This window comes from Chiloscyllium punctatum, chromosome 6 (genome assembly GCF_047496795.1).
Source record: "Chiloscyllium punctatum isolate Juve2018m chromosome 6, sChiPun1.3, whole genome shotgun sequence".
NCBI classification, from domain to species: Eukaryota; Metazoa; Chordata; class Chondrichthyes; order Orectolobiformes; family Hemiscylliidae; genus Chiloscyllium; species Chiloscyllium punctatum.
In genome coordinates this window covers 76,525,332-76,545,881 of record NC_092744.1, presented here as the reverse complement: position 1 = coordinate 76,545,881, position 20,550 = coordinate 76,525,332, and the positions used below count along the sequence as shown (strand labels likewise).

At 42.9% G+C, this 20,550-nt stretch overlaps 1 protein-coding gene across 1 annotated transcript in view; it reads right to left on the bottom strand.

Annotated features, from left to right (window-relative positions):
- LOC140478439 (uncharacterized) overlaps positions 1 to 20,550 on the bottom strand; it is a 119,161-nt gene that overhangs the window by 7,918 nt on the left and 90,693 nt on the right. The window contains exons 22-28 of the mRNA XM_072571703.1: positions 18,540 to 18,712; positions 11,825 to 12,002; positions 8,991 to 9,127; positions 7,640 to 7,736; positions 4,677 to 4,727; positions 2,168 to 2,332; positions 268 to 430 (exon numbers count right to left, since the gene is read on the bottom strand). Coding sequence (XP_072427804.1) covers positions 268 to 430; positions 2,168 to 2,332; positions 4,677 to 4,727; positions 7,640 to 7,736; positions 8,991 to 9,127; positions 11,825 to 12,002; positions 18,540 to 18,712 — 964 coding nt within the window. The remainder of the gene's footprint in view (positions 1 to 267; positions 431 to 2,167; positions 2,333 to 4,676; positions 4,728 to 7,639; positions 7,737 to 8,990; positions 9,128 to 11,824; positions 12,003 to 18,539; positions 18,713 to 20,550) is intronic.

Genomic DNA, 20,550 nt, shown 5'->3' with positions numbered 1-20,550 from the left:
AATAGTGTCACAGGGCTAAGTGGCCTTCTCCTGCTCTTAGTCCCATTCTTGAAGAAAAGCAGAGTTTGCTACAGCATCTCAGCCAAGATTTATTCCACAGTCAATCTCAGAAACAGCTAATTCTGTCCATAACTCATTGCTTTGGTGGGACAGTACTGAGTGCAGATTGGCTGCAATAACACAATGACCACACTTCAAACAACACAAGCTGGAAAGCCCTTTGGAAGGTTACAAAAGGTCCTGTATACATGTGATTTGTTTCCTTACCTGAAGGCGCCGCTGTAGCTGTAGTACCTCTCATTGCTGTTGGCCACACATTTGTCTGTTGGTGCCGTTGAATTTTGATTTTCATTTCCAATACACAGAGAGCACAGATTTGGGTGCAGGGCAGCATTCGCTCCAGGGGCACAGCTCTGATTGAAATATGTTGCTTAATTCAAAAAGATTTAATTAGGAGTTAACTTCATCTCTAAATTCTTTTTTTGGCCTGTGACACTAAATGTGTCAATGTTTATAACATTGCTTATTGATCTGTAATATCACACAATTGCACTGCAGCACAAAACAATAGCCCACGCCAATCACTGCCACAATGAACCAATCAGATCGTCATGTTAGGTCCTGATAAACATTCCCATTGATCTCCTACTCAGGGAATTGTGCTTAAGCAGAATCTGCAAACCTCAAGGTCCAGCATATTCTGCACCCAACCATTACCAACAAGCAAGGGATCAACCTTGATTCAATGGAGTATGCAGGAGGGCACGCCAAGAGCAACAATAGGCACAGCTGAAAAAGAAGAGCTGTCAATGCAGTGAAGCTACCAAGCAGGACCAAACAGCATAAGCAATAAGTAATAGATGGAGCTAAGTGATCTCACAACTAATGGAATAGATCTAAATTCTGTAGTCGTGCCACATCCAGTCATGAATGAAGGTGGACAATTCAACACTTCCTTGATTCGATTCACTCACGTGATGTTAAGAAATGGTTGGAGGCATTGGATACTGCAAAGGATATGAGCCGTGACAACATCCTGGCAAAAACTGAAGAGTTGTGCTGCAGAACACTCTGCTCCCCTAGCCAAACTCTCCCAGCAGAGCAACAATACTGGCAACTATGTGGCAAATTGCCCAGGTTTGTCCTGTACATAAAAAGCAGGACAAATCCAACCCAGCCAATTACTGCCCCATTAATCTCCTCTCGATCATCAGTAAAGTGATGGCAGGGGTCATCCCCAGTGCTATCAAGCAGCACCTGCTCAGCAATAACCTGCTCAGTGACTCCCAGTTTGGGTTCCACCAGGGCCACTCAGCTCCTGACTTCATTACAGCCTTGGTTCAACAATGGACAAAAGAGCTGAATTCGAGAGTGTGACTGGCAGCCCTGGACATTGAGGCCACATTGGACTGAGTGTGCTATCAAGGAGCACTAGTAAAACTGGAATCATGGGTATGGGAGAAAACTCTCTGCTAATTGTAGTCATACTTGGCACCAAGAAGGATGGTTGTGGTTGTTAAAGGTCAGTCGTCTCTGCTCCACAATATCTCTACAGGAGTACCTCAGGATAGTGTCCTATGCCCAGCCATCTTCAGCTGCTCCATCACTGACTTTCCCTCCACCATTAGGTTAGAAGTGGGGAAGATCACAGATGGTTGTACAAATGCTCAGCACCATTTGTGACTCCTCAGAAGCTGAAGCAACCCGTGTCTAAATGTAACAAGATCTGGACAACATCCAGGCTTAGGCTGACAAGTGGCAAGTAACTTGCCACACAAGTCTGAAGCAATTCATGCCACACAAATTCCAGGCTATGACCATCCAATAAGAGACAATCTAGACACTGTCCCTTGTGATCCAAATTGCATTACCATAACTGAGTCCCCCACTATCAAAATCTTGGGTTTGACCAGAAACTCAGCTGGACTCACCAATAAAAACAGTGGCTACAAGACAAGGCCAAAGGCGAAAATACTGCAGCGAATAACTCTCCTCCTGGCTCCCCAAAGCTCCCATCCATTTATTGTCACCTGGTCAAAACCTTGGAGCTCTTCTCTAACACATGAGGCAGAGCCATCCATTTGCATGGAGAGAGAACTGTTTACTTTTAACTTTACTCTTTAGCATGGAAATTTATTAGCTTTTAAACATGGGGAATCACACTTACAATTAAAAATATCACAAGCGTTGATTTTCCCCTCTGAAATCAGGTATCCCATGGGAATGTTCCAGCCTGCAGTCCGGCCAACTGCTGTGTGACAGGACTTCTTCCCTCTCAGTTTCTCCCAGTTCAGGCTAGTATCCTTTACAACCGCCACAGCATAGTAAGAGGCTGTGAAAGAATACAATCAATGTAACATTTTCAGTGGAAAAGAGGATACATATTTAGAGCAGAGCAGTATTCAGCAGTAAGGCAGCTAGGGATAGGCTTGGTTTTAGATTGTTCAAGCACAGATGCTATGTTCGAATGGGTCTGAAACTAAAAGTTAACAACGGGGCAGCTTAAACTCCACTTAAATATTTCATCATGATCATAACTCTATCGCTGCAGATGTAAATGTAGTGGCTATTTGGCAAATCCCTATGTGGATCACACTTAGTCTTGAGAGGAATCTTGGAATGTTGTACCTGAAGGTGCCAAAGGAACTTCAAACAGCTATCCTTCAAAGGGAAGAGATGCAATTTAAAACAAACTGGACTGTGCATTCCTGTGGTCACTGTAGTAATGAACTGCTCACCATCCCTGACAGCAGAAAGATACCTCCTGTGGACTGTGTCCCAAAGTGCAGACATCTTTGTACTTACCTTTCCAGGAGTATATAAACAAAAGGCTTGAAAATAAAATAATTACATCTACTAGTCTGTGTGTGTTAGTGGGTTGATGTGCCACAGTGACCTACAGTAAGGTCACAGCTTGAGACACTTTGGTGTCATGGGTAATGAAGGACTCTTTCTCACTCTGAATAATGGAGGCCAGGCGAGTCAGCGAAGCTGCTCTCAAGAAGGCAAGAGAATAGAAGCTTGTCAGCTAATCAACTGCTCCGTGGCTAGTTTGAACATTACCATCATCGTCCAACTCAGTGGTCACAGCAGTCCACAATCTATTGTTCACAGAACCTAGAGACTGATTTTATTTTATTTTATTGTGTTTAATAGCTACTAATCTCACTTTTTCTTTAACTCAAGGAAGACTGATCAGTTTGGCTCCCTGGCAAACATAAACAATATTGGATTGTGAAAGAGGATCCTTTATAAGGTAACCTGCTGTAACAAACTGAGAGAGGAGTTGAATTAAGAAGGGGAACTACTTCACCCCTTTGCCCTTGGGAGCAGAACCGTTTGGGGATGGTCCATCCAGAATCGTAACAAATTGGGGATACTTGCCTGGGGACTGTTATAACAATTGGAACATACTTTTGGCCTGATTTTAACTCGAAAAAGCAGGTGAGTTTTAAAATAAGTTGAAATTGCCTGTAATGTTTGTGCATTTTCTCAGTGCAGTACTCAAGGAGTTAGATGCTTCTTTCTGCACAATCAGGTTGTGGCACTGCTACTTAGTGTAGGAACACCCGCCATCTCTTCCTGCTCCTTTCTGTCTCCTGAACTGACTGTATAAATAATAGATCTAGTCATGTTATACATCCAGAATGTTTTCTTCGTATGTAGAGATAATGTGTCAATATACATCCTTGGAAAAGCGCTCCCATTCTTTAAAGTAAAAGAGGAGACGTTACATTATTGCATATCCTGTAGACCAGACAGGTAGTTTATCTTTAAGACCACCACAAGGTGATATTCCAGCATATGTTACTGGTTCTCAGCTGCTGTTTCTGTAGTTGCAGTAACAATAATAAGCACAGAACCTAGACAATGTGTAAGGCTGAGATTGTGTAACATTGTCAGTAGTTAATGTTATTAATAAACATACAGATGTCTGTTTATGAGATGGACAAAGTATTGACATAGAGCAGACGTTACCTCACACGTGGCAATCTAGAACGAGAGATCACAGTTTTAGAATAAGGGATAGGAGATCTTAAACAGAGATGAGGAGAAATTACTTCTCTCAAAGGTTGTAAATCTGTGGAATTCGCTACCCCACAGTGTGGAGGATGCTGGGACATTGAGTATCTTTATGGAGGAGAGAGACAGATTTTTCATTAGTAATGAGTTGAAGGGTTATGGAGAGCGGCCAGGAAAGTGGAGGTGAGGCCAAGATGAGATCAGCCATGATTGTACTAAATGACGGAGCAGGCTCTAAGGGCTGAATTTCCTACTCTTGCTCGTAGTTCTTATGTCTCAACAAAATCCCAATGTTCGTGCAACATTATGCAAGGGCTAATATGTAGGGAACTTTTGGTCCATATCAATCTGGGAAATGGTGTTTTACACACAAAAGCAGGAAAGTAGGGTTGAGAAACAAATCAGCCATGATCAAATGGCAAGCAGACTCAGTGAGCTAAATGGACAAATTCTGCTCCAATACGTTATAGTCTTATGGTTATACCTTATGGACTGGACCAGGAATTTGCCAGGTAACAGAATGAAGAAATGTATGGAACTCACTGGCAGCTAAGCAGATGATATTGTATTTATTTGGACAGTGAGGAGCCCATCAATAGCGATCACACCAAGTCAGTAGGACTTGACGGAATAGTGTCGGTTTGTAAACTTACGTATCTTGATTTGGTCATTCGTGCCTGAGGATTTGCATGGCTCAAGATTAGCTGTGAGAAGGAAGGAAAGAAAATTGTAAACACCAATCACATCTTTACATCTGTTGTCCATGAAGTGGCAGGCAAAGAACCTCAAAGCACATGGCTGCCTCTAGGTAATCCAACTGGATCCAGGAAAATCTCTCCAGGGAATTGTCCCTGAGCATTACACTTCTAGAATTATATTGATTTTGATAAACGTTTGGACTTTCATGTAAGTTTTATGTCTTTATGGTATTCAGAAGCTGCATTAAAATGAGGTGTTAAGCTATTCCCCAGAAGGCTATAGGACACTTCATGTTTCCTCTAGCATTTCAGGTAGAATTCCTCAATGATCTGCAAAGTACATAATTGTTCAAACCTTTCAGCCCTAATGCAATAATAAGTACAAGGAATACTGTAGGAGGTGGAATTCCCTGACTAAGTTCAGATACAATATTCTATGATATCAGGAGAGACTGGAGCTGTCTCATTGGGCATTGCACCATCATTTCAAGAAGCAAGACTGAAGTTGCCCATGCATCTTAGAATGACAGAATTTCTGCAGGTGCAGAAAGAGGCCACTCAGCCCATCATGGCTGCAATAGCTATTCAACTGAGCATCACTGCCTTCTGCCAATTTCTGGTTTCTTTCCTTCATATCCTTGCACATTATTTCTATCCAAATAATTATATAATGCCATCTCAAATACCTTATTGACCCTGTCCTTATCACACTTACAAGCAGTTTTTTTTCTCACATCGCATTTGTTCCTTTTGCAAATCGCTTTCAATGTGTGTCATCTGGTTCCTGACACCTTTATGAGCAGGATCACTTTCTCCCACTCTATCCATCCCTGTCATGTTTTTGGAAACCTCTTTTAGGTCTCCTCTTAGCCTCTTTCTCTTCAAGAAGATGAGTCCCAACTTCTTCAATTTATCCTCATCATTGAAGTTCTACATCTCTGGGACCATTCTTGTAGATCACTTCTGAACTCTCCAGTGCATTTGCATTTTTCATACATATTCTCCCAGGACTGTACACAATCCTCCAGCTGAGGTTTCACAAGTGTCTTGTGCAATTCAACATTACTTCAGACCTGCTGAGTCGCTCCAGCAATTTCAATTTTTGACTCAACATCACCTTCATACAGTTGCACAGTATACCACTATTAATAAAGCCAAAGATGTTTTATTGCTTTACTTACTGTTCTCTCCACCTGTCCTGCTACTTTCAACCAACTGTGTATGTATACACCCAGGTCCCTCTGCTCCAGCAAGCTCCCCTTCACCTTCTTCCTTAAAATTGTATGCCCTGTTTTCCATTGCCTTTCAATGTTCTTCGTATCAGAATGCAAAAGTTCACACTTTTCTGCATTGAATTCCATCTGCTGTCTTTTTGCCCACTGCACCGACTTGTCAATGTCCTTTTGGAGTTCTACACTGTCCTCTTCACAGGTTACAAGTCTTTAGAGTTTTGTGTCATCTGCAAACTTTGAAATTGTCCCTTGCTAAATCTAGATCATTAATATATGTATAGATCCCTTTTTATTTCATGACCTATAACTTTCCTCATAGACCTGTTGTGCGGCACTGTACCCAACACCTTCTGGGAATCCATGTACACCTCATTAATAGCTTTTCCCTCATTAAATCTTGCTGATAACCCTTCCAAAACAAAAACTCTAGCAGGTTACCTAAACACTATTTCCCCTTTAGAAATTCATGTGGACTTTTCCTTACAATATATCTTTCCCATGTGACTACTAATTCTCAAATTGTTGTTTCTAGAAGTTTCCCATCACTGAAGTCACACTCACTGGTCTATAATTCCTGGATCTTATCCTTACATCCTTTCTTGAACAATGGTATGATGTTTGGAATTTTCAACCTTCTAACAGCTCCGCCTACGCTGGGCACTCTCAGGTTTGACCAATGTCTCTGCAATCTCCACTCTTCTGTCAATATCCTCAGATGCTTCTCCACCAGTCCCAGTGCCTTGTCAACTTTAAGTACCAACAGTCTATCTATTGCTTCTTCCTTTTCAATTTGGAACCCTCCTTGTGATAGAGATTTCTCTTCTATCATCATGCCCCAGGTAGTATCTCCTTCTTTGGTGATGGAATGTTCATTTGACAATTCAGCCATGCCCATTATCTCCATTTGTAAATCCTCTTTATGGTCTCTAATTGACCCTACACCTCTTTTTAACCACTCTTCTATGATTTACCTTCCTTTGGAAGATTTTGACATTCCCCTTCTGGTAGGCTGCTTTCTCATTATCTTTCTTTGTTTCTCTTATTTATTTTGTCACCTCCCTTCTGTATTCCGCTTAGTTCTCAATTGTATTTTCTACCTGCCGCCTGTCAGAGGCACTCTCTTTCACTTTTTCTTACTTTCTGTCTCCTTTGCCATCCACGGAGCTCTGGATTTACTTGTCCCGTTACAGGCAGTACTCCTTGACTTTATCTGAACTACCTGCTCTTTGAGGGTAACCCACTGTTCAGATCTTTTGCCCACTCACTGCTCATTCCAGTCAATCCTGCCTCGCTTCACCCTTACCCATTGATGTCAGGTGTCCACCAATTCCTGTTTTTTTACTTTTCTTTGACATTTCCCAATTATTCCCAAACCTTACGATACAATGATCACTGTTTCCTAAATAATCCCCCATTCACATTTGATCAATTTGACCAACCTCATTTCCAAGAGCCAGGTTCAACAGTGCACACAGCACAGACAGATTTTCCCCTCACTGCCCCTTAACATACATGAGATTATTTATTCCTTGTCAAATACAATGAATTTTCCATAGTGGGTTAGCTTGAGATGGACCAGTTGAGCTCAGGTCCCAGTGATGTTGACACAAGGATCCTTTCCAAATGCTGTTTAAACCCCAAAATCGCATAACTATAACAGTTTGGAACCATGTGAAAGACACTTACTTTTATTATAATACTCTGCCATGACTGGGACAAGACCGCACTTTCCTGCAGTATAGACCTCTCCGCCATCAAGACTTGCTGCATCAGCATCTCCAAGCTGCAATCATAAATTTTAATTAGAATCTCTCTCTCTGTCTCTTTCCCCTCTTCTGTAGAACAGAACCAAAGGCTTCTCTCCAAATTTCTAGTTAATCATTCAGTGTGGGAAGATTCCAATCTTCCACTCTCCACTATGAATCTAGCTCAGGATCATGACGTGGTCAATGGGCCAAGATGTTTATAGATTTCCTTAAGGTATTTGTTGCTATTGAGGCTATTCTGAAATAGTGATGAAGTGGAGGCTTCAGGGACAGTCAGCATCCATAAGATCTTTGTGTAACAAATAAAGATAATTTATCAAGTTCCGATTCAAGAATCTTTGGGAACTGGAGGCATTGCATGATGCGGCTTGCTTGTGAGTAAGAAGGCAAGAATGAGAGGTTGCTAATTTTTGGATGGTGGATGTTGAAGAGGGGAGGAGGCAGTTAGTGAATTTGGACTTGGAATCATTCTTAGAATAACAAAGCTAAAAGGAAAAGTGTATCTTGAAATGGACAGTGTAACGATGGTAAAGTCAACCTATCCATGCTATTTTATTCTTGGAATGGAGCGATGCTGCCAAGGCTGCATTTTTGTGTCCATTCCTAGTGGCGCTTGACAAAATGGCTTTCTCCTTGAAACACTTAAAGTCCTTATGGTGATGGTGTTTGGTGAAGAATTCTAAGATATTGGCCCAACGACAATGAAGGAATAGCAGTAGCCATCCAAAATACAATGCTGTGTGACTGGGAGACAATGGCGTCACCAGCTTTTCTGCTCAGCTGTACAAATTGTGGGTGGGACAAATACTGTCAAAGTGACCTCAGCAGGGTCACTGTCCTTCTGTGGTATCTCTGTACTGTACTTACTGCTGCCCCGTTGGCAGAGCTGAGCGACTTTTGACTCCAGTGATATGAGGCTCAGTCAGAAAAGCTGCTTATTTTGAATGGCATTGAATTCCTTGAGCGATATTGTGACAAGACCCATTCAGTGTTCCATCACCTTTTTGTCTGAGCTGTAAATGGTGGCAAGACTTTGAGGACCCGAGAGTTTAGTCTGTTGTTGTCACAGAGTAGCCAGTTACTGCCCTGTTCCATTAGCTATGCTGGTAATCTACCTGGTTCAGTTAAGCTTCTAACAATCAAAATGAAATTTCACTCACTTGAGTTGGACTGAAACTCAGGGTCAAAATGATGGAAGAATGTTAATTTTACAAACAGAACATTCAATCAGTTCCCTAAAACAAATTGGGTATAGCATTGCTGTCATTTACCATAATCTTTTTGATGCAGTCTTCAGCACTGAGGCCCATTACACATTTTACTGCCTCCCAGGCGTTACACTTCTGTTGTTCAAGGTCTCCAATGGTACACCAGCGTATCTCTGAAGGATTCGAGTGACTCTCACTTTCTGCAAACAAGTGTTTGAATTGGTTGTTATAATCCTTTAGCAAATTATAATTGAAAGACCGCAACAGGTGTTCAATCTATGAGTCCTTGTCGAAATGACTTGTTAATAACACGCACAAACTGACAAACTAGAATCTCCAGAATTCGATAATACAGTGAAGGAATTGGCAATATCATTGTCTGGCAGTCGCTGCATTGGATAAAGTCACTGTGGAACTAGCAATACAGGGCAAAAGAGTCTATATTTCACATTGCAGCTTTATGAACATTGGCCTCTTTTTCACTTCACAATTCCAAAGTCCGATGAGCTCCTCCAGTATCGTGGGGTTCAGCAGAAACCCAAAGGATAGGAAAGAATCAAAGGGGAGAATTAATTGAATCAGGGAAACTTCATTAGATCAGAATCAAACATTCCTGTGGCAACAATACTGATAAAAAGGGAACTAAAGAGAGCAGCTGGGTGTGACATTTAACATAGTAAAAGCCCTTAAGTGCACAGCAGGAGGTAACCAGAGAGTGCTTACATTTGGTTTGAACCACTTAACCAAACAGATAATTTTCAAGTACCTATCAAATGGGTCAGTTTCAAGTACTTTTCAATGAACTGCTAACTGCAATCCGTAATTGTTAGACTCATAACTGCATCCTATAAAGGTCAAATCTTTTAATGTATTGATAGCTGTGTCCTGAAAATGTTGATCATGTTACTGAGCTAGACAAGCAGGAGGCTGGAAGAACACATCAAGCCAGGCAGCATCAGGAGGTAGAAAAGTCGAGGGTGTAACCCTTCTTCAGGACTGGGGGTGGGTTTGGGGGGAGCTGCAGATAAAGGGGGTGGCGGGGGCAGGGTGGTGAGGTGGGGACAGGTGAAGACAGTTAGAGGTACGTCCTGATTGGTCAATGGGAAGAATGAGCCCAGCTGGTTACGAGGAGTGGAAGGGAGGGGGAGGAGCTGGGAAGGGAGTCAGGGGGATGAGAAGGGAGGCTATTTGAAATTGGAGAACTCAATGTTGAGTCCACTAGGCTGGAGGCTGCCCAGGCAGAAGAGGAGGCATTGTTCCTCCAATATGCAGTGTAGTTCGCTGTGGCAATGGAGGAGGCCAAGAATGGACATGTTGGAAAGGGAGTGGGAGGGGGAATTAAAATGGGTGGTGACTGGGAGGTGTGGTCGGCCCCTGTGGGCCTGGCTGAGATGTTTGGTGAACCGGTTCCTGAGCTGTCTGTTATGGTATGGTATAAGCAAGCCATTTCCACTCAATGCTGTTGCTTCAGGACAAATGAAGGCCATTTACCATCTCAGTCTCTCACTCTGGTTCACGGTCTAAAAAAGGGACCTCAACAACTGCCAACCTGGCAATAAGAAGATAGAATAACAACAATATTTGTTGACTAATCATGGGTATTAGTCTTCACTGGTGAATTTATAGCGGACACAGGCCTAAGTCACAACAAATCCCAATGAGTACAGCTTTAAGAACCATAACCCTAACATCACCACCCCTTCTCCACTTATCACATCAAGCCTTAAGTTATTTATTCACTGTTGCACAAAACATTATTATTGTGGATAGCAGATTTCGGTGTGAAGAGCACCCCAGGACCCGGCAGATGAAAAATCAACTGAGGTCTTCTTAATAGATTCCTCACCAAGGATCCTTGTTGGGATTGAGCAGAGCGTTGCTTTCCCAATTTTGACTTCATCAAAAAGAATAAGACATCGACGGGCTCAGGAAAAATCAGGTGACGTGGAACATAATAAGTATCTATATATGTTTTTTTTAAAAAAAGCAATTCCAAATGTTTTGTAGTGTTCGCACCACTCACCTTAATGAGGCTGAGCTCCAGAATTATTGATGATCACTTTCCTGCTACTGACATAATGGTGCATGGCATTCTTCCTCTGAACCAGAAGCTCTGGGTTTAAGTATCATCCCTGAACTTGAAGGCTACAGAAAGCATCCTGTCTGTACTGTAGCTAAACAGACTGAATATAAACCTACAAATCCCTCCAGGACATGTCAATGGCAGGCAGTAAGAGAGGGAAAGATCCCTTGTTGTTTGTGTGATTGAAAGATCATTGGATCTATCATACTACCATAGCTCTATACTGCAACATGCAGGTAGGTTGCCACAGAAATTCAGGCATCCTTTGCACCACCACTACCTACTACACTGATAAGATTAAAAATCACACAACCACATTGATCGTGATATAACAATGGATGTTGGAGGTAATGCACAGGGCTACAGTTGTGATATTGCTTTCAGAAGACAATGCTTTCTCCATGATCCGAGGCATCAGCTGTGGAACTATACTTGGAGCTCTCTTCACCAATACTTAAACCAAGCTTGATCGCAGTTCAAAAAATACAGTTTGATAGCAATTGCTAATGAAGGTCCCACATAAAGAAAATCTAAACCTAAACCTAATTTGCTTTTCGCTGTCTGAAAGACAATCAAGTTTTTGCACACCATCTGATTGTACATGCATGTGGTGTGTATGCTGATAGACAGTTACATTCATGGCCCTGAGGAGGTCCCTGTGCAACAGTCTTGCCCAAAATCTCAAGAATGGACATCTTCATCACACTATGGGACCTTGCCCCAATCCCTTGATTTGCAGAAGAAGTCAGCAGTCACATCCTGGCACATGTACTAGGAAATCACTGTTTGATATTAATCTGCATCAAACACTTACCATTTTGAAGAGTCCGTATAGCGTTTGCATATTCACTGCCGAGATATAGAAAAGAGTCCATCCCATCTGGGAGCTGAATGAGGTTCTGTGTTGAATCTTTGAACATCAAGTTCTTTTGTCCATATTTTGTTGAATCAAAGAGTTTGAAAGGGTTTTTACTTGATGACGCAAATAATTCCTTGAAAACACATGGAAAAAATCAGCAGTCCATATATAAAATCTCTTAAAATGCAAACATGATTTTTTTTTAAAAATTCATGCAGATACAATTCATCTTGGCCACATTTTCAATGCAATAATATTGCAAGAACATTTAAAAGCAGGTAATGATGTTTTGACTCACTTTTGGTGATGAAATCTAAAATTCAGAGCCAAGAGTTCTCTGATCTGTGCACAAAGATCCTCTACTCAAAAGCAAAAGATTAAAACTTAAAAGCTGAACATCTGAACAACAGAAACAGAAAAGGCTGGGAATGACCAATATTAAGCCAGCAAGTGCAGAGAGAACTGTTGGATACAGATCCCAGGTATGGACTCTTCATGGATAAAACTCATATCTGCTTTGTGAAGAGTGTAATCTCAAATTTGAAATTGGTCCTCTGTCAATGTCACAACATTTAACTTAGACCCTATCCAACCTTGGACCTATCAAGGTCCTAAAGGTAGTCCAACAGCTGATGGAAGGCAAAAGGGATGACAACTGGGTATCATTCTGTCCACTGGAGAATGCCCCCACCACTCAAAATCATACCCCCATTAACCTTGCCCTTACTGGTCTCTCAATCCCAGAACCCCTCCTCCTCTCATTAGTTCTTGCCAGCTGGCCCCAGTCAATAGTGTAAACAAATTATGTCAGAGTCTAGATTCGAGTGGTGCTGGAAAAGCACAGCAGGTTCAGGCAGCATCTGAGGAGCAGGAAAATCGACGTTTCAGGCAAAAGCCCTTCATCAGGGGTCAGGGTCACATAGCTATGGCAAGCCACTGTGACAAAGCTGGTCCTTTCTCAAAGTTACCATGGCTCTTGAGTTTTTTTCTGGAGAGGGAGTAGTTGGCCAGGCTCTAACTAGACTGGGTTTGGATGGTTTATTGGGGCTCATTTTGTTTACATCTAACTGAGAATGCCTCCGGTAGAAGGCTTTCAAGTCTTTAAAAAGGTATAATCAAAGAGGAGTGGCCAGCTAGCTACATAGCTAGCCTTCGTTTAGATTAGTCAGTTGAGTTCGGCTGCAGTCTGTGTGAGAAAGTGGTGCATATAGGCACCAATGATATAAGTGGAAAATGAGATGAAGTCCTGAAAGCAGAATTCAGGGAGGTGGGAGAGAAGTTACAGAGGAGGACCTCAAAGGTAGTGATCTCGGGATTGCTACCAGTGCCACGTGCTAGCCAGGGTAGAAATGAAAGAATAGGCAGGATGAACACGTGGCGTGAGGGATAGTGTAGGAGGGAGGGGTTCAGATTTGTGGGAAATGGCGACCAGTTCTGGGGAAGGTGAGACTATTACAAATTAGACGGTTTACACCTGAACCAGACTGGAACTAATGTCCTTGGGGGAGTTTTTGCTACTGCTGTTGGGAAGGTTTTTAACTCATGTGGCAGGGGGCTGGGAACCAGAAGGGAAGACTACTAGACAGTGAGGTGGAAATTGGAGACTGTAAGGATCATGAAGTTAGCATTACCAAGGAGAAGAGTAGGCAGAGAGCAGATGAACTGGTGGCCTGAAGTGCATATACTTTAATGCAAGGAGTATAGTGGGTAAGGCAGATGAACTTAGGGCTTGGACTGGTGCCTGGGAGTATGACGTTATTGCGGTCACAAAGACTTGGTTGAAGGAAGGGCATGATTGGCAACTAAATGTTCCAGGACATAGATGCTTCAGGCAGGACAGGGAGAAGTTGCATTGCTGGTCAGGGATGATGTCAAAGCTGTGCTAAAGAAGGAAAGTATGGAGGATTTGGGCAGTGAGGCATTATGGGTGGAGGTGAGAAATAAGAAGGGTGCAGTTACATTGGTTAGGCTGTATTACAGGCCTCCCAACAGTGAGCATGAAGTAGAAGAACAAGTAGGTAAACAGATTATAGAAAGATGTACAGGCAGCAGAATGGTGGTGATGGGAGATTTTAATTTTCCCAACATTGACTGGGATACACTGAGTGTCAGAGGTCTGGATGGGGCAGAAATTTGTAAGGAGCATCCAGGAAAGTTTTCTAGAACAGTATGTCAATAGTTCGACAAGGGAAGGAACCATATTGGATCTGGTGTTGGGGAATGAGCCAGGCCAGGTTGTAGAAGTTACAGTGGGGGATTTCTTTGGGAATAGTGACCACAATTCTGTAGGTTTTAGAATACTCATAGACAAAGATGAGGGAAGTCCTAAGGGACGAGTACTAAATTGGCCAAGGCTAATTATATCAAAATTAAGCAGGAGCTGGGAAATGTGGATTTGACACAGCTATTTGAAGGAAAGCCCACATTTGATATGTGGAAGGCTTTCAAAGATAGGTTGAAGGTTAGGCATGTCCCTTTGAAAAGAAGGGACAGGAAAGGCAAGATTCATGAACCGTGGATGACAGGAGATTAGACACAGAACTGGCTCAAAGGTAGAAGACAGAGGGTAATGGTGGAGGGTTGTTTTTCAGACTGGAGGCCTGTGACGAGTGGAGTGTCACAAGGATTGGTGCTGGGTCCTCTACTTTTTGTCATTCACATATATGATTTGGATGCGAGAATAAGAGGTACAGTTCGTAGGTTTGCAGATGACACCAAAATTGGAGGTGTAGTCTTGACCAGATGGGCCAATGGGCTGAGAAGTGGCAGATGGAGTTTAATTCAGAATAAATGTGAGTTGCTGCATTTTGGGAAAGCAAATCTTAGCAGGACTTATACACTTAATGGTAAGGTCCTAGGGAGTGTTGCTGAACAAAGAGACCTTGGAGTGCAGGTTCATAGCTCCTTGAAAGTGGAGTCACAGGTAGATGGGATTGTGAAGAAAGCATTTGGTATGCTTTCCTTTATTGGTCAGAGTATTGAGTACAGGAGTTGGGAGGTCATGATGCGGCTGTACAGGACATTGGTTAGGCCACTGTTGGAATATTGCGTGCAATTCTGGTCTCCTTCCTATCGGAAAGATGTGAAACATGAAAGGGTTCAGAAAAGATTTACAAGGATGTTGCCAGGGTTGGAGGATTTGAGCTACAGGGAGACGCTGATCAGGCTGGGACTGTTTTCCCTGGAGCGTCGGAGGCTGAGGGGTGACCTTGTAGAGGTTTACAAAATTATGAGGGGCATGGATAAGATAAATAAACAAAGTCTTTTCCCTGGGGTCAGGGAGTCCAGAACTAGAGGGCATAAGTTTGGATGAGAGGGGAAAAATATAAAAGAGACCTAAGGGGCAACTGTTACACACAGAGGGTGGTACATGTATGGAATGAGCTGCCAGAGGAAGTGGTGGAGGCTGGTACAATTGCAACATTTAAGAGGCATCTGGATGGGTTTGGAGGGATATGGGCCGGGTGCTGGCATGTGGGACTAGATTGGATTGGGATATCTGTTTGGCATAGACAGGTTGAACCGAACGGTCTGTTTCCAAGTTGTACATCTCTATGACTCCATGACTCTAGCCAGAAGAAAAAAGGAAGCATACATAAGGTCCATGAAATAACTATAATGAACAGAATTAAGGAGAATCCCAAGGCCTTTTATTCTTCTATAATAAGCAAGAGGATAACTAGAGAAAGGGTTGGTCCACTAAAGGATGAGGAAGGAAGGTTTTGTATCAAACCTGAGAAAATGGGTGAGATTCTCAATGATTACTTTGCATCAGTGTTCACCGAGGAACGAGAGGTGATGAATGCTGAGATTAGAGATAGAAGTTTGTTTACTCTGGATCACATTGACATAAAGAGAGATGTGTTGGGTCGGCTAAAGAATATTAAGGTGGACAAATCCCCAGGACTACATGGGATCTATCCCAGGTTGCTGAGGGAGGCTCGAGGGGAAATAGTTGGGGCCCTGATCGATATCTTTATAGCATCTGTAAACATAGGTGAGGTGTCGGAGAACTGGAGGGTTGCTCATGTTGTCCCCCTGTATAGGAAGGGTAGTAGGGATATTCCAGGTAACTAAAGACCAGTGAGCCTGACGTTAATGGTGGGAAAGTTGCAGGAGTAGGTACTGAGAGATAAAATCTACTTATATTTGGAAAAGAATGGGCTTATTGGTGATAGGCAACATGGCTTTGTGTGGGGTAGATTCTGCCTTACCAAATTAATAGAGTACTTTGAGGAAGTGACCAAGTTGATAAATGAAGGAAGGGCTGTAGATGTCATATACTTGGACTTTAGAAAGGTGTTTGAAAGTGTTCCCCGTGGTAAACTAATGGAGAAAGTGATGTCACATTGTGTGCAGGGTGTTCTAGCTAGGTGGATAAAGAACTGATTGAACAACAGGATACAGAGAGTAGTAGTTGAAGGGAATTTCTTGAAATGGAGAAAGGTGACCAGTGGTGTTCCACAGGGGTCAGTGCTGGGACCACTGTTGTGTGTAATATACATAAGTGATCTGGAAGAGGGAATTGTTGGTCTGATCAGTAAGTTTGCAGATGACACAAAGATTGGTGGAGTAGCAGGAAGCATAGGGGACTGTCAAAGAATACAGGAGAATATAGATTGAATTGACTAGAGAGTTGGGCGGAGAAGTAGCAAATGGAGTTCAATCTGGGCAAATGTGAGGTGATGCATTTTGGGAAGTCTAATTTGAGAGTGAAATATACTGTAAACAGAAGAGCCTTGGGAAAAGTTGATGAGCAGAGAGATCTGGGAGTTCCGGTCCATTGTACCCTGAAGGTGGCTGCATAGGTGGATAGAGTGGTCAAGAAGGCATATGGTATGCTTGCCTACATCGGACGGGGTATTGAGTATAAGAGCTGGCTGGTCATGTTAAAACTGTACAAGGTTTGGCCGCATTTTGAATACTGTGCACAGTTCTGGTCACCACATTACCAAAAGAATGTGGACGCTTTGGAGAGGGTGCAGAGAAAGTTTACAAAGACGTTGCCTGGTGTGGAAGGTGCTAGCTATGAAGAGAGGTTGAGTAGGTTAGGTTTGTTTTCATTAGAAAAAAGGCGATTAAGGGGGGACCTGATTGAGTTCTACAAAATCATGAAGGGTATAGACAGTTTAGATAGAGATTAGTTTTTTTTTCCCCCAGAGTGAAGGATTCAATAACAAGAAGTCACACTTTCAAGGTGAGATGTGAAAAGTTTAGGGGGGATATACGCAGAAAGTACTTTACACAGAGGGTGGTAGGTGCCTGGAACACATTGCCAGTAGAGGTGGTAGAGGCAGGAATAGTAGATTTATATAAGGTGCGTCTGGACAAATGCATGAGTAGGTGGGGAGCAGAGGGATACAGATGCTTAGGAATTAAACGATAGGTTTTGACAGTGGATTTGGATCGGCTCAGGCTTGGAGGGCCGAAGGGCCTGTTCCTGGGCTGTAAGTTTTCTTTGTTCTTTGTTCTATTGTCTCTCCTCTTCTAACTTCGAACCTGTATAGCTTCATTTCATTTTTACCTTTTATGCCAAGGGGTGTTTATTGGGATTGTTGCAAGTATTTTGGAACAGCATCATTAAATTGGGATTACCTGTCGGGTGTAGATAGGATTAGTTTCGGTACTCTATTTTCTGCTCTTTGTGTCTAGTTCCATTATCATGTAAATAAATTCTGTTTTGTTTAAAACTCAGTAGTCTGACCAGCTAATTCTCTCCAGGAAAATCTGCTTTATACTTATGTAAATCAAATAGCAAAGTTAGGGTCTGGGTTACCTGCCTAAAAATGGTGTGAGGGGTCGGGCCTGGCCCATAACACTACCCAGGACCCTACATACAATTCCAGTTCTCCAAACATGGAGGCAACTGAACTATTACCCTGCCAAGCAGGGCTGGTGTCCTTAACCAGTCCATTCTGTGTGATCAACATGATTTGTTAGTATCTGTCAGCAAGTCACTCAATTATATCAGGGCAGCACAGTGGCTCAGTGTTTAGCACTGCTGCGTCACAGCGCCAGGGACCCAGGTTCGATTCCAGCCTCGAGTGACTGTCTGTGTGGAGTTGCACATTCTCCCCGTGTCTGTGTGGAGGCACATCCAGTTTCCTCTCACAATCCAAAGATGTGCAGGTCAGGTGAATTGGCCATGGGAGATTGCCCATAGTGTTCAGTGCATTAGTCAAAGGGAAATGGGTCTGGGCAGGTTACTCTTCCAAGGTTCGGTGTGAACTTGTTGGGCCGAAGGGCCTGACTCTACACTGTGAGGAATCTAATCTGAATTGCTGTGGGGAAGTTGATATCAATGGGCTCTCTTCAACTGGTGGGTGGGGAGTGGGGAAGCACTGCCATCTGAAATAATCTGCCGGTGAAACATTTAGGTCCCAGAAGGAAACCTACTATGTATGTTCTTCTGGAAGAAAGAACAGAAAAGAAAAGGGGAAAGCATCAATATGTCCTCCGTGCAGTTACGTGTGGTTTGGAAACAATTAGCAGAAGTTGCCACAATTCAATGATCTTCACCAAAGGCTTTATTGATGGGCCAGCTACCCAATCACAGGACTATGTGGCATTCTCTCTTTTCAGAGTCTGGGTTTGACCAAAAGGTGGAGCTGACATTGAAGGATTGGTTGAAGAGGACGACTTAAGAATGCTATTCACCACTCAGTCATACCTGAGTTCTTGTTAGGAATCTCCGAATCTCCCTGGTCTTCTCATCATCAGCACTCCCACTTCTTACCATCACAGCATGACCAGGCACTTTAGCCCAGTGACATTCCTTGTAATCTTCCACTGGCTTTCGGGAACCATCCAGGCACAGGAGCTTATAGTTTTGCCTCTCAGCAGCTAGTCACAGGATTGGGAAAGATGAATGATCAGATAGGTTTGTGCACCACTGCCCAATCCAGCAACCCGCCTCAGCAATAACAGTTACATGTTGGTAAATATTGATTGATAGTAAATGTGAGCATTTACAACCAAAAGTGCAAAGAATTCAGCACACAGTCACAGATACAACACACTGACATAGTCACAAAGCAAACACACTGTTACAGTCACAGAGCAAACACACTGTTACAGTCACAGAGCAAACACACTGTTATGGACACAAAGACAACAAACTGACACAGTCACAGAGACAACACACTGTTACAGTCACAGAGACAAAACACTGATACAGTGACAGATACAACACAGTGTTACTGTCACAGAGACAACACACTGATACAGTCACAGAGACAACACACTGATACAGTGACAGATACAACACAGTGTTACTGTCACAGAGACAACACACTGATACAGTCACAGAGACAACACACTGACAGTCACAGAGCAAACACACTGTTACAGTCACAGAGACAACACACTGACACACATAGACAGCACACTGTTATAGTCACAGAGACAACACACTGATACAGTCACAGATACAACACACTGTTACAGTCACAGATACAACACACTGTTACAGTCACAGAGACAACAAACTTACCGTCACACAGGCAACACACTGATACAGTCACAAATACAACAGTGTTACAGTCACAGAGACAACACACTGTTACAGTCAGAGATACAACACACTGACACGGTCACAGATACAACAAACTGACACCGTCACAGAGACAACACACTGTTACAGTCACAGAGACAACAAACTGACACGGTCACACAGACAACACACTGACACAGTCACAGGTACAACACACTGAAACAGTGACAAAGCAAACACACCGTTACAGTCACAGAGACGACACACTGTTACAGTCACAGAGACAACAAACTGTTACAGTCACAGAGACAACACACTGACGTTGACACTGTCACAGAGACAACACACTGACACTGTCACAGATACAACACACTGACACCATCACAAAGCAAACATACTGTTACAGTCACAGAGACAAACTGACACAGTCACAGAGACAACACTGTTACTGTCACAGAGACAACACACTGACACAGTCACAGATACAACACACTGACACAGTCACAGAGACAACACACTGTTACAGTCACAGAGACAAACTGACACAATCACAGAGACAACACACTGTTACTGTCACAGAGACAACACACTGACACAGTCACAGAGACAACACACTATTACAGTCACAGAGCAAACACACTGTTACAGTCACAGATACACCACACTGACATAGTCACAGAGACAACACACTGACACAGTCACAGAGACAACATACTGTTACAGTCACAGAGACAACACACTGACACAGTCACACAGACAACACACTGACAAAGTCACAGATACAACACACTGACACAGTCACAGAGACAACACACTGTTACAGTCACAGAGACAAACTGACACAGTCACAGAGATAACACTGTTACTGTCACAGAGACAACACACTGTTACAGTCACAGAGCAAACACACTGTTACAGTCACAGATACAACACACTGCTACAGCCACAGAGACAACAAACTGACACAGTCACAGATACAACACATTGACATAGTCACAGAGACAACACACTGACACAGTCACAGAGACAACACACTGTTACAGTGACAGAGACAACAAACTGTTACAGTCAGAGATACAACACACTGACACAGTCACAAAGCAAACACACTGTTACAGTCACAGAGACAACACACTTATAGTCACAGAGAAAACAAACTGACACAGTCACACAGACAACACACTGACAC